Consider the following 14,842-nt stretch of genomic DNA (forward strand, 5'->3'; position numbering starts at 1 on the left):
GCAGCACCTGAATCTCTAGTTTATCGCTACTTATTATATATAAATGATCTATATATTGTTTCGGTTTGCTTTTTGGAGGGACAAACCAGACTTTCTCTGGGTGATACGCTTGCTATGAATAAAACGATTTCCTATGCATTTTTAACAGAAGAAGATTTTTTTTTTTTTCTAAAGTAATTATTTCTTCGTTTTCAGCCATTATATTTTGAAAATAAAAAGTGCTACTGTAGATAAAACCCACACATTTGATTTGCTGATTCGTCCTGGTTACTACAACATTTTAATTAATATTTTATGGTGACAATATTTTATTTGGAAATAAAGGTGTATTTATTCCATTTATGTTTGTTTATACTATATCATTGATTACAAGCCCTTTGCAAAAATGACATACATAATAAAAAATAAAAAAAAAACAAGGTAACCAGTAATGTTTAGGTTTTTTTTTCTCTCTCTCTTTTTTTTTTTTTTTTTTTTTTTTACAAATGTTTTATTTTGGTAACTGGGGGGGGGGGGGGGGAGGTGAGGGTAGAAGGGGTTAATAACTATAGGGGATTTATGTATTTTAAATGTATTTTAACTTTTAGTCAACTGGATGTTCCCACACTTTATGTGAACAGTACACAGGAAGTGAGTAGGTGTTCGTTTTTACTTGTATGAAAAGGAAGTACATATATTAAGTACAGATTCACTGCTAAAATAATTGTGCATTATTTTACTACAGATGTATTGTTTCTACAGTATATTGTGCATTGAGGAGTCTGGGCACGGAGAGAAAAAGCTTTCTATTCTCTGCACAATTGTTCTAATGACTGCGTCGGGGGAGGGGGGGGGTTGGCAAAGGGGGCCCCATCCAAATTTTCACAGGGGGGCCCAGTGATTTCTAGTTACGCCCCTGAAAGCATACCCAAAGTTACATGTAACATGATGAGATAAACATATCCACATATAGTACTAGCCCATGCATGGGCAAACTTGGCCCTCCAGCTGTTAAGGAACTACAAATACCACAATGCATTTGCCTTTATGAGTCATGACTGTGGCTGTAAGACTCCTGCAATGCATTGTGGGACTTGTAGTTCCTTAACAGCTGGAGGGCCAAGTTTGCCCATGCCTGTACTAGCCCTACTAAGAAATTATCTTAGGTTCCTTTCTGTTTTCCAGTACAGCAAGAGTTAAAAAACAACAACTTTGTTATCTGTACAAAAGAGCTTGTCAAATTCAGTCTGGTTTCCAGAAAAGTACTTAGAAGCTAAAAGACTTCTTGATATCTGTCAGGGAAAAGAGATCATACTGTAATTTGTTTACTACAGGAAGGTTCAAAGGGTTATTACTTCTGATCTTTTTTTTTTTTTTTTTTTTCAGCTTAAAAGTCAGAAATTTGAAACTGCAGTCTGTGACACTGAGGCAATCTTAGAAATTAAGCTATAAAGCGGAAAATACAAATACAGTATGAGTCTCTTTTCTACACTACTTATGTTCCATTTATCACCCGTTCTACAGACACAATTCAATAGCCCATGCAGGTGTGCTCATAAATTTACATACCCTGGCAGAATTTATGAATTCTTAACCATTTTTCATAGAATATGTATGTTAAAGTAAACCTCCGGACTAAAAATCGACTCAGCAGCACTGAAAGGGCCTGGTGTTTCTTTCACAGTTTCACAGCATCAGAACTTTGTTTCCCTTATAGAAGCCTCATTTTTAGCTGCACAGAAGAAAACTGCCCGGGTTTTTTTTCCCCTGATGCTGTGCAAAGTATGATGGGATTTCTGATATTGTTCTCGTTCTGCTGTTTTGGTGCAATTTTTTTTGTTTTTACATTTTGAATTTGACATTTGAAGCCTAGCGTGTGCAGCTGGGAGGGGAGATCAGGACACAGGACAGTTGGAACTGTGTCTCATGCTCCCTGTCACCTCCTTTCAACCCAAAAGATGGCTGCCCCCATGAATCACAAACATTTGCCTGTTCTTTTAAAACAGGGCGAGTAAGAGATTATATTACTTATCTATTCTAATTAACATAACTAATGTAACTTGATGACAGTATGTTTGTTTAGGCTGAAGTTCCCCTTTAACACAGACTTTTTTTCACTCATGGTTAGTAGTTGGCTGAAGTCATTTATTGTCAAATAACTTTGTTTGCACTTTTTAAATCATAATCACTACACAAACTTCCCAATTGACCCTGATCAAAAGTTTACATACCCTGGAGATCGGGGCTGATAAGATGCACACAACTTGACGCAAACGGGTTTTAATGGCAGTTAAAGGTAACCACCTTCACATGTGATCTGTTTGGTTGTAATTAGTGTGTAAAAGGTCAACAAGTTTCTGGACTCCTGACAGACCTGTGCATCTTTCATTCAGTTCTGCACTGATGGTTTTGGGATTTTAAGTCATGGGGAAAGCAAAATAAATGTCAAAGGATCTGCTTGAAAAGTTAGTCACGCCATATCACAGAAACACAGTTTGACAGTAAATGGCTTCTTGATCCCTTGGTAGATCTGGGTGTGGACTGGACTCCCTGGTGAAAGCTAATTTGCAGTGTGAGCAGTGGGACTGCCCATTTTGTTTGGATTTATTGTGCTTTCCCCATGACTTAGAATCCAATAAAAATCAGTGCAGCACTGGATGAAAGATGGAAAGGTCTGTCAGGAGTCCAGAAACTCATTGACCATTTATACACACCCACTAATTACAACCAAACAGGTCACAGGTGAAGATGGTTACCTTTAATTGCCATTAAAACCCATTTGTGTCAAGTTGTGTGCATGTAATAGAGCTTTCACGCAAGAGTGCTAACCATTAAAGAGACTCTGAAGCGAGAATAAATCTCACTTCAGAGCTCATAGTTAAACCGCCGCTATCGCGCCGCTAAACGGGGGTCCCTTCACCCCCAAACCCACCCCCGCAACACTTGGTCGCTCCTGGAGGCAGGGCTAACGGCTGCAGCCCTGCCTCCAGTCGCGTCTATCAGCGGCGCATCGCCACCTCTCCCCCGCCCCTCTCAGTGAAGGAAGACTGAGAAGGGCGGGGGAGAGGCGGAGATACGCGCTGACAGACGCCGTGGGGCAGGGCTTCGGCGGTTAGCCCTGCCCCAACCAGGAAGCGCTCCCCGCTGCACCGAGGGGATTTGGGGGTGAAGGGTTTAGCGGCGCGATAGCGGCGGTTTAGCAGGGGCACACATGCCCCTGCTATCTATGAGGTCTGAAGCGAGATTTATTCTCGCTTCAGACTCTCTTTAAGGCCCCGTATTGCTGTATGTATGTATTGCTCCTATAATTGTATGGGATTTCCTATGACATAACTATGTACTCTGTGAAGTGCTATAATAATAATGGGAAACAGCTTCAGTATATATCTATGGAATGCTGTGGAGCTGTGTCTGCCCACCTACCAGTGATGAAAGTGGCCCTTGTGATGGACTGGCCATACTGCTGCTCCATAAATTTGGCTTGGTAGGTGAGGAACCCCATGAAGCTGTTCACCTGCAGAAGCGTCACACACAACAACAGGAGGTAGAGCCGGTTACATAGCAGTGTCTTCAGGGCCAGGAAAAATCCTGAGAGAGGAGAACAGCAAAGGTTAAAGTGGATCTGAGATAAACTTTTACTCATTGCATAATTGTGCACCTTACATATATAGTTTATAGGGCATTCTTCACGCCAAAAGGGGGTTGAGAGGGGAGGGGAGAGGAGTGGAGTTTTCACAGGCTGAGAGGTGGAGATGCAGAGCAGCTTGCCTGTGTGACAAGAGAATATGGCTGCTCTCATTGTATCACCGGAAGAAATAATCATATACTGTTGATGCTGTTTGCAGCTAGATTTACTGTGTAAACGATCTAAACTTTGGAAAAGATATAGACAAGTTACTTGTTATAGTTTTTCATCTCTGATCCGCTTTAACCACTTCCCTTCTAACGGTTTTGCCTCTTCTGTACCAGAGCGATTTTCACCTTTTAACGGTCCTTCCATTCATTCGCCTATAACTTTATTACTACTTATCACAATAAAACACTCTACATCTTGTTTTGTTTCTTTTTTTGCCACCAATAAAACTTTTTTTGGCTGGTACGTTTCTGCCAAGTATTATTTTATTGTAAATGCATTTTAACAGGAAAAATAAGAAAACATGGAAAAAAAATCACTATTTCTCAGTTTTCAGCCATTATAGTTTTAAAATACTGGTAATACATGCTGCCAAATTAAAACCCACACATTGGCTATTATTCATAAAGCATTTCCGCATGCGGAAATGCTGAAAACAGCCGACTTTACCGAGCACATAGCAAAATCTCCATTCATAAAGGCTTTTTCCGCATGAAAAGCTGACATTACCGAGCAGAGCGATAAATCACTGCCTTGTGCGGTGATTATTGTAAAAAAATGTAACAAAATGTCAATTCATAAATATTACCGCAAGCGGTATGAGGACGGGAAATACCGCTCCCTTGGATGTGGTAAGCCCATGCTGAATTTATGGAGACACAGACCTCCCAGGCAGCTGCAGTAGAGCGGAAAACAAAGTATGGTGCCAATATTTAATTTGGAAATAAAGGTAAATTTTTTTCAATTTTGAGTCCATCACTAATTACAAGCCCATGATTTTATAAATAACATTAATATTCCCTTTCCGTCCCTTTTTCCACCCTTATAAAACCAAGGAACAGAGAAATCCGTACCTCCCGCGCTACCGCCGCTGTCCGCGCTCTTGCCGCTTGTGCGCACGCTGCCGCCGCTCGTGCGCGCCGCTTCCCGCTCGCCCGGAGAACACTGAACGGGGAAATCCATTCCCGTTCGTTGATCTAAGCCCCCGCTATTTTCCCATTAAAACACATTTAGATTAAAATAATTCTTGGCATAATGTCCCACCTAAAGAAAGCCTAATTGGTGGTGAAATAAACAAGATGTAGTTCATTTCATTGCGATAAGTAATAATAAAGTTAAAGACGAATGAATGGAAGGAGCGCTGAAAGGTGAAAATTGCTCTGGTGTTTCAGGGGTAAAACCCCTCGGTGGGGTAGTGGTTAAAAAAGTTCAGTCCCTAAAGTAACTATTTAAAAAAAAAAAATTGTCATTTTTTTTATTTTTATATGCATATTATTTGGGTACAATGGGAAAGTGTGTGAGGGAAGAAGTTAATTTTAAATGTATATAAGGGTCTTTTTATTAAAATAAATGACTGTAGGTGTAATTTTACTATTTGGCCACAAGATGTCCTCTCGCATTATTTTCTATTCACGTACTATAGGTACGTAAAAAGGAAGTAATGCGTTCACATGTTACTTTGGTGGTTACAATGATCGCGGTGTCTGGTGCCGGCGATCATTGGCGCGGGGGCTTAGATCACTGTGTTCCCATTCATTCAACTCCCCTCTATGGGGTGGCGGCAAGTACCAGCACGGTTGCGCGCGTGGGAGCGAGCGGCAGCCATCCGCCACAATAGACAAATATCGACGCCCTTGTGCAGGAATTGAAGTCCTGTGGGGCATAGATATACCATCCACACCGGAGTAATTGGTTAAAAAGACTCTGTAACAACATTTCCAGCCTTATTTCTTGTATCCTATAAGTACCTATACCTGTTCTAATGTGCTCTGGTTTACTGCAGCCTTTTCTAGTTGCACTGTTTCTGTAATATATCTAATCTTCCTTTGTCAAGGTTTGTCGGCCCAGAGAGGAATGCACTGCCTTCTGCTGTGATAGGGAGAAGTTATGCACACCTCCCCCATGCCCCCTGCAGGCACTGTGTGTGTGCTTTGTTTATCCCTCACAGACAGGTCTCTGCTCTCAGCCAGGGTGTCTGACCTTGTGAACAACTGTGAGTGCAGAAAGATAAGTTCAAAGCCCAGACAAGCAGCTAAGGCAACAAGTGGGAGAAACATTACAGCAGTAAAATCACGTTTGAGAGGAGCCACTGCAAACAGGCACCTGCTCTGGTGTATTTCCTGTTTGGCGGCCATCTTCATTGTTTACAAAAACAATGAATAAAACAGTGATTTTATCAAAAAGAAAGCAGCAGGAGCAGCGAAAATGTCACAGAGGGGGCTAAGAGAAGACAACAAACAGACTGGCACTTGTATTTATGTAAGATTTTCACAGTACAGATTCTCTTTACTGTACTGTACCGAACGGTTCCACCGGAAGTTCGCCTGGAACAGTTCGGGCCATCTCTACTTACTGTAAGTAACAGCAACATAGTAGAAAAGTAATGTATGGCTGATTTTACTATTGAAGAAATATACTTCTTATTTGTATGTGTTTATACTGTATTTTACATTTTAAGATTTTTGTGACAGAGGTCCTTTAAGAAGCAAGTTAAATGCATCATTGTTTCTTCTGTCCATAAACAATTCCATGCTATGTCTAAGTCCACCACGCTTCCTCCTTATAGGCTTCATCCACAATTGGGTGCTTTTATGCTATTTGTTGCGTTTTGCTGATCGCTGGGGATGAGCAAAACGCTGCAGCACATGTAATCCTATGGGACTACTCACTAACTTGCGATTTCTGCTGTTCCATAACATGCTGCATTCTGCATTTTTGGAGCAAATTGCATTGGAATTCTAATTCACTAGAATAAAGAACCGCTGGTGTATAGCAAACCTATAGCCTTAAATTTTACACAGCCACATCAACCCCACATGTAGACAGCCTGTTTTGGACTTTTGGTCCTCATCAGTACATGGCAGGGATTGATATGACTGTATGGGATAGGGCTTGGACCAGTACAACAGAGTAACCAAGCAGCTCGGGAATTATTGCAGGTTTCCGTCTGTTTTAAGAAGGCAAATTACACCAAGCATTGCTTTTTAGTAGGAGGGCTTTTTCTGTCTCTTTTTTGTCCCCTATACATTCCTAATGGTTTGGGTCACCCAGAGCTGCTTGGTTACTCTGTTGTACTGGTCCAAGTCCTATCCCATACAGCCATATCAATCCCTGCCATGTACTGATCAGTGATGAGGAACAAAAGTCCAAAACAGGCTGTCTACATGTTGGGTTGATGTGGCTCTGTAAAATGTAAGGCTATAGGCTTGCTATACACCAGCGGTTCTGGATGCTCGCCTGGCTTACAGGGGCATAAAGAGATAATTTGCATATTCAGTAGTGGTGCATTGTGGGTAACCACACATGTTAACTTATAGCTGAATTATTGCAAGTTTCCTGCTGTTTTAAGAAGGCAAATCACACCAAGCATTGCTCATTAGTAGGAGGGCTTTTTGGTCTCTTTTATCCCCCTATACATTCCTAGTGGTTTAGGTCACCCCGAGCTGCTTGGTAACTGTTTTATTCGAATAAGAATCACAAACGGCAATTGTGGAAAAATAGCTGAATGTCTTCATTCAAAATTACAATCGCTTGGCAATTGTGATTTGCGTTTCCAAGAGTGAACGTGTCCATAAACTTTTTTACCATTATTAGAATTCGGCGCCTTCTAGCAGTGGACTACTGCAAATTTCCTAACTGACTCGGGGCTGAATATTGGGCAAACCTGCCATCCTTACTTTATAAATAGATCCTGCCTTTCACACTATGGGCTTGCTTTACAAAAGCGTGATAATCCCTATCACACCCACACTATACGTTGTACGTGGTTTACTGCGCACAAAGGTTTACGCGATATGACAAAGGTTGTCACGCGTTAACGTTTGTGCGCTAAAGTGCGGGTTTGCATTTGTGAATCAAGCCCTATGAATGTTGCATTGTGATACCATTGCAATGCAGCGGTGCTGAAAAGTCACATCATGTGTTAGACTGACTATACAGCAAAGCATACGGTATAATGAAAAGTTCACTGCCACTGTAAATGCACAAGGTGCCCGAATAACGCATCGGCCGGGACACACCACACCGCACTCAATGTGAAACCAACAGGGCCACCATCAGAACTTTTTGGGCCCCATACTGGGCAAACCTACTGTGTCCCCTCCCCTCTATCTTTATCTCAATCTTTGAAGGCCTGAACACACTAATGTCCGTTCATCCACTTTTCACGTGCTCCCATGGCTGGAAGTATTCTGTGTATGCTCAATACTGTATCTGCACTTGCTTAGAACACATATAGGGGTAGGATGGAGGAGGCACGCGGCCCAGAACAATGCATGTGCAGTGCCCTGCAAGCCAGCTGGATTGTGCAGACTTCACAGGAGCACAATGGATCAGACTGGAAGGGTATAGAGGGTGCTGACTGTCTACAAGGTGCTGGAAGGGGCCCCAGATCAGTAAAAACCCTTTTCTCCCGTTTGTCTCGGGTTTACTTTATTTACTAACTGACTAAAGTAATTCTTGGATGAGCCTTCCGGCACCTCTCACCACTATAATGGGTAGCCAGAAGGACTGACACTGTCAGACACAGACTTCAGCTGGGGCCAGTGTGTGGCACTTTCTCGGGCCTCAGATTCAATTTGGCCCCATACAGCAATCCCACCTGTGATGCCCTGAAGGCGGCCCTGGAAAGCAACATAGGAATCTCATTGCAATGGACACAGCATAAAAGGACCCTTGGGGGGTAATCTGGAAGATTCAGTATTATTTTCTTTTTTTTTCCAATTTGGATACACATATTTAGAATTAATACCTTCTTTTGATTGGTTGGGTCTCACCTCTCACTGTTGCCTTTTTCTGAGGTTCCAACTTTTCCTTGTCCTTGAAGGTCAGCAAGTCCGGGGCGCTCTGCTCATCCTTTTTCTCCAAAGTCTTAGGCAGGAACCAGAAGGGAATTGCCGCCAACAAGTTGAGCATCCCGGCCAATAGGAAGCCCATCCACCAAGCTCCAACCCAACGGGTGTCTTGCAGAGTGATGGTGATCGTATCTGGAAGAGGGAAATGCATGGTCTTTGGCCTAACAATCTATGTAGTTTAGATTTAGTCAACCTCTACCGGCATTTTAGAAAAAAAAATTGTTCCTGAGCAGAAATGCTCAGGAACAATTTTTATTTCTAAAATGCCGGTAGAGGTTGACTAAATCTAAACTTCTGTAATCTAAACACATATGCAACCTAATGTTAGTCTGGGTAGAGCAGACTTTCTCAACCAAGGTTCCATGGATCTCCAGGGTTCCTTGAGGACCTTGTAGGGCATTCTTCCTTCCAGTGAGGGAGGTTTCAGGAGTAGAATAGTTTGGATAATGGGGTGAGAAAATTGTAACTCTATCTCCTATGTGACAAAGGGCAGCTTAAAATAAAAGGGTTGGAGCCCCCACTGTAATATAGTCACTAAAATGGGGAATGGGGCACAAAAATGACAAGCTCTTTCTGTGTTTTAGAGACAGGATTATTAATAGCACTATAATAAAGGGTAGTTTGACCACTTTACATTCCAGGGTTTTTACCCCGTAAAGTGACACTGAAGCATGATATAATGAATTGTATGTGTTGTACTTATAATTAATAGAACATTAGTAGCAAAGAAAATAGTAATATTTTTTTTCAGATACATAGCTTTTTATAACATTGCATAATTCTATCATATTTGCAATTACCAGCCACATATTTATGTATTTTTACAATCAGAGCTCTGACAGTTATTTATTTAATTGAAAATCAATAATTTCACCATAGTGCCCCTTTAAACTGTAAAACAAGCAGTGCTAATGACCCTTTTAACTTCCCAGCAGTAAAACTCTTATCTAAATCTTTCTCTGACCTTTTCTTTGATGTATAAGTGCTCCAGAAAACAGCACTGGGTTGGAGTGCTCAGAGAAGCTCTTTTGCATAGATAACAACAGACGTTTCTTAACTATTCCTGTACTGGAAACAATACAAGAATAATTTATTTGCTACTAAAGCTCTATTTCTTAGCTGTACTCGACACAGACAAGACACAGAACATTTATAATCGCACTTTCTCCTGGCGGACTCAAACCGCCAGAGCTGCAGCCACTAGGACGCGCTCTATAGGCAGTAGCGGTGTTAGGGAGTCTTGCCCAAGGTCTCCTACTGAATAGGTGCTGGCTTACTGAACAGGCAGAGCCTTTTCAGACCCCACTACAACACATATAATTCATTGGCTCATAAGTTTATTTTCACTTCCGTGTCATAACGCTTCAGATTTGGAGGCTCTTTTTTCTCTGTGGTTGCTTTATGTTTTATTATCCACCTGGTTTCCCTTCCTTATCAGTCCCTATGTCACTAAAACAGGTAAGTAATTTTGGTGTTAGACTCCATAAACTCACCCATATTCACAAATCCAACATCGACGTAGAACTTTGAAAAATAAGAGCCCATCATGAATCCCACCATTGGTCCGATCAGCCCCACGGTGTGAAGACAGGCTGCATGGAGAGGAAGAAATGGCACTGATGATTTCCCCACAGTACTGTGTGATGTACTTGTACTTATAAACCCCTGCACACTGAATTAACAGAAGAGCCATTTACTGCTGGCAAAGTGAAGCAAGTAGAACCAGGCAAAATATCAATCACAGACCATACATGGAGAAGTCCTGCAATTTTCTACATAACTCCCATAGCCAAATACATAGGCAACAATTCATTGTGATAAGAATTGTACTTGTAAAATTAATTCTTTCCATATGGCATGGACATGTTCCAAGACGACAATGCCAGTATTCATCATGCTCACACATGGATTGGCCACCACAGAGTCCAGACCTTAACCCCATTGAGAATCTTTGAAAAGTGCTGGTGAAGAATTTGCACAGCAGTCCAACTCTCCCATCATCTCTACAAGATGTTGGTGAAAAATTAATACAACTCTGGATGGAAGTAAATGTTGGGACATTGCAGAAGCTCATCAAAGTTTTGCCACAGTGAATGCGTGATGTCATCAAACCTAAAGATGGTCCAGTGACATATAAGAGCGTGACCTTTTTCTTTGAAAGGCAATATACAGCTAGAGATGTTCACTTGGATTCCACGGAAATGGAATTTCTGCAAAAATCAGAAAATGGAAATCGTATTTTGGTGGAAATACCGCATTATCGCAATGCGGTCATTTCAGCCCAATCACAGAACTCGGAAGCATGTGACCAATCAGAGAATGCAGAGTCAACTCAGAAGTAATTGGCTCATCAGAAAATGCCCCCCAAAAAAGACTCCTTGGAAAACAGAATCAGAAAACAGAAATCCGCAGAATCCGTAACCAGGATGGGCGAAAATTGGAATTTTCTCAGAATCAGAAATCGGCATTTCCAGCCATCCTTTTGTATAAAGATAAAGAAGGGGATCCGCCAATTCATGTGTGTTAAAACGGCATCTTTAGGGCTGATTCACAACAACGTTTTGCTGGCATTAAATGTGGAATTTTAACAGTAACGTTTTTAGGCATCTACTGCATTCCTATGCAAGTGAATGGGAGTGTTTAGCAGGAGCTTTTGCAGGCTTTCATGAAAGCCTGTCAGTAGATCATGGTGTGTCTCATCTCATCTTATCTCAAAAGCAACATGCAGCTTCTATAAGTTGTTTGCTGTTGCTGGTGTTGCATTTGAAAAGCCAGAAAAAGCCATTGAAAGCCAAAAAATCCAGCCCTTTCTCTACACCCACTTCCTGCCACCAAAAGCCCCGAAAGCCACCAAAAGCCCAGAAAATGCAAAGCACTTTTGAAAGCCATTAAAAGCCTTCAAAAGACTTTAAAAGTTTAGCAGTTAAATGCTGGCATTCTTGAAAAAGAAAACACAGTGTTTGAACGAGACGCTGAGCAGAAGCTCAGCAGAAGCCCACGTGAACTAGCCCTTATTCGTAGAAAAGTTGAAACAGCTGCATCTGTGTATGTTCTGTGGCCTGTTTCAAGTTTTCTACAAATAATGCCAGTGACACACATGTGAGTTGGTGGACCCCTCCTTTTCCTTTGTATTCAAATTGTGGCCGATTTGGATCAGGACCAGTGATTTATACACAGGGGCATTAGGACTCCTTTCTCCATCCCTATGTATAGCCTCCAGGCCCAGATTTATATCACAGGAGCTCAAGGGCACAGATGTCCTGGCACTCTAGATTTCGCCCTCCATGAACTTACAAACACCCGCACTGCAAATGTGCTGGCTGGCCCAGCTGTCACTTCTCCCATACTTCCCTTGCCTGTCATAGGTAAGGAGATTTGGGCGCATGAGACAAGTGGACAAAAAGGGCGCCCCATTCACTCCCATTATAAATATCGTTTAATGGGCGCCGAACAGGGAAAAAAGGGTGCCAGAGATTATTAACGTTTTACAAACGGCGCCCGGAGATTTTTAATGTTTTATAACTGTGCTTGTGATGATTTAACTTTACAAAATGACCCCGTGACGAATAACGTTTATAAAAATACTAAACATACTGTATTTATCCTATTTAATTAAAACATTATTTAACATTTTAACCCTTACTGTTTGTAAAACATTATTATTCACAAAATAAAGCGATCAGTACCTAACGTAAATTGCAATATATTTTTTACAATCACCATTTGTAAAAAACATTTCTAAAACATTATTATCCACTCAAAAAAATTATTTACATTTTTGTATTTAATTTTTTTATTTATTAATGTTTGTAAAACATTATTATCCATAGGGGGTCTTAGGTTTAGGTACCACCAGGGGGGTCTTAGGTTTAGGCACCACCAGGGGGGTCTTAGGTTTAGGTACCACCAGGGGGGGGTCTTAGGTTTAGGCACCCCCAGGGGGGTCTTAGGTTTAGGCACCCCCAGGGGGGTCTTAGGTTTAGGCACCACCAGGGGGTCTTAGGTTTAGGCACCACCAGGGGGTCTAGGGATAGGTACAGGGAGGGTTCTGTGTGAGAGTAGGGTTAGGTATAGTTTTAGTACAATTTTAATAATACTAATCAACAGTTATTATGAATGTACTTATATTACTATCATTGTTATAAACAATATTTTCACATTTTATTATAATAATAAACGATAAATCAAGATTATTCATAACAATATATAATTATAATGTTTAAACAAATATTACTGTTTTTTTAACAAACGTAATTATAAGTTTCAGTTTACAAACAGGGAAGATTAACGGTTGAAGAATTGCCGATTTCATACACATTATTTAATGATTTATAAATTGTTAAAACACTATTTGTAAACGAAATTCTATACAATATTTTTTATAAACGATAATGCTGCTTATCGTTTACACCACGCGCCCTTTTTTCCCCCCGACGCCCTTTTTTGATGTACGCAGCTACAGGTGTTCCTTAGTATTAGGTATCCAGAGGTCCCCTCAGTATTAAGTAGCTAGTGGTGCCCTCGACTGCAGAGAGATCTTGTCAGTGAATTGCTGAGAGCTGTGTGAGTAACCTCTCATTTATGCTCTGCTCAGGATTCTACATAGTGAAGGAAGGAGGGAGGGAGACACTAGGGAGGGAGCTGAGCCACCTTTCCATAATCAGGTGCCTGTAGGAACGTAATAAATAAAAATATGTTTCTTAACTAAGTATAAACTGGCCAGTTTATAACTAGGCCAGGCTTTCCTAACCAGGGTTCCTTGAGTAATCTGCAGGGGTTTCTTGGAATTTTCCCCCATCGTGGCTGAAGTATAATAGAGCACAATATAATAGGGGGTACTGTAACAAGAAGCACCCAGTTGGGGGTCAGAATAATAATGAGCACATTAATAAAAAGCACTAGGATAAGGAGACAGTATAATGAGTGGTAGTGTAATAGTGGGTAGTGACACAGCCTCAACTACTTTTAAAGGGAACCAGAGAGGAATGGCTTATTAAAATAGAAAAAGCTTTTATACATACCTGGGGCTTCTTCCAGCCCCATAAGCCTGGATCGCTCCCACGCCGCCATCCTCCGCTTCCTGAAACCGCCGGTACCGGGCCCGTCACTTCCGGCGGACGCGGACAATTGTCCGCATCACAGGTGCTCCCTCCATACCCGTACGCATGAGGCTGCGCAGTAGGTAGCCTCATGTGTACTACTATAGAGGGAGCTCCGTGTGATGCGGCGAATCGGTGGCGTCCGCCGGCCGACTCACGGCAATGACGGGACCCGGTACCGGCGGATCCAGGCGGAAGAGGACGGCAGTGTGGGAGCGATCCATGCGTATGGGGCTGGAGGAAGCCCCAGGTATGTATAAAACCCTTTTTTTTCCTCTCTGGTTCCCTTTAAAGACCATGGGCTTGATTCACAAAGCGGTGCTAACCTACTTAGCACATCTAAAGTCTTTAGACGTGCTAACCAGGGTGCTAAGTAGGTTAGCACCAGATTTCTCAATCAGATCTCGCACAAAGTTTTGTGCGCAAAGTTTTGTCCCATAGGCTTTAATGGGCACTTCACTGTGTGCAGTGCGCGCATAAAGTTTTATACGCATAAAGTTTTACGCGCGAAAAGCTCGTTTAGACGTGCTAAGGGGGTTTTCACAGGCGTGCTAACAGTTAGCACCGCTTTGTGAATCAAGCCCTTGCCTCCTGAAAAATAAATGCAGGGGATCCTTGTGATTCAAAAGTTATTTGCAGGGTTCCTCCAGGGTAAAAGGATGAGAAAGGCTGAACTAGACAATGATTTAATTTTTTTTTTAAGCGGTGCAGGGAAGGCAAAGAAGGTTGCTTCTCACACAGCATCAGTCTATAGTGCTGTGACAGCGCTCCTCTTCTTTTCTACAATTTAAACATAGAAAAAACAATCGCACATAGTGCATTACTGTGAATCACAAAGTACAGTTCCCCACACGTGCATAAGTGCTCAATTGTGCATCACTCGTGGTCTCTACAGCCCCTCCACACTAGCAGCTCACCAGATTGACACCACCTCACAGTCCAGGTGGGTCTAGCGCTTAGCCTATAGAGCGGCCAACTCCAATGACACTTCCACGATAGTTTAGTTCACAATTGGATGATCCATATTTAATGACAAGTTCCACATGAAAAACATATAA

General features: G+C 41.8%; 1 protein-coding gene across 2 annotated transcripts in view; it reads right to left on the reverse strand.

The window, feature by feature from the left end:
- The window catches only part of LOC137564304 (solute carrier organic anion transporter family member 1C1-like), an 82,861-nt gene that overhangs the window by 44,172 nt on the left and 23,847 nt on the right, over window positions 1-14,842 (reverse strand). For both annotated transcript variants that reach the window (XM_068278030.1, XM_068278032.1), the window contains exons 7-9: window positions 10,179-10,277; window positions 8,608-8,817; window positions 3,403-3,567 (exon numbers count right to left, since the gene is read on the reverse strand). In XM_068278030.1, the coding sequence (XP_068134131.1) occupies window positions 3,403-3,567; window positions 8,608-8,817; window positions 10,179-10,277 (474 nt within the window). The remainder of the gene's footprint in view (window positions 1-3,402; window positions 3,568-8,607; window positions 8,818-10,178; window positions 10,278-14,842) is intronic.

Source organism: Hyperolius riggenbachi, chromosome 3 (assembly GCF_040937935.1).
Source record: "Hyperolius riggenbachi isolate aHypRig1 chromosome 3, aHypRig1.pri, whole genome shotgun sequence".
In the NCBI taxonomy this organism is placed as follows: domain Eukaryota; kingdom Metazoa; phylum Chordata; class Amphibia; order Anura; family Hyperoliidae; genus Hyperolius; species Hyperolius riggenbachi.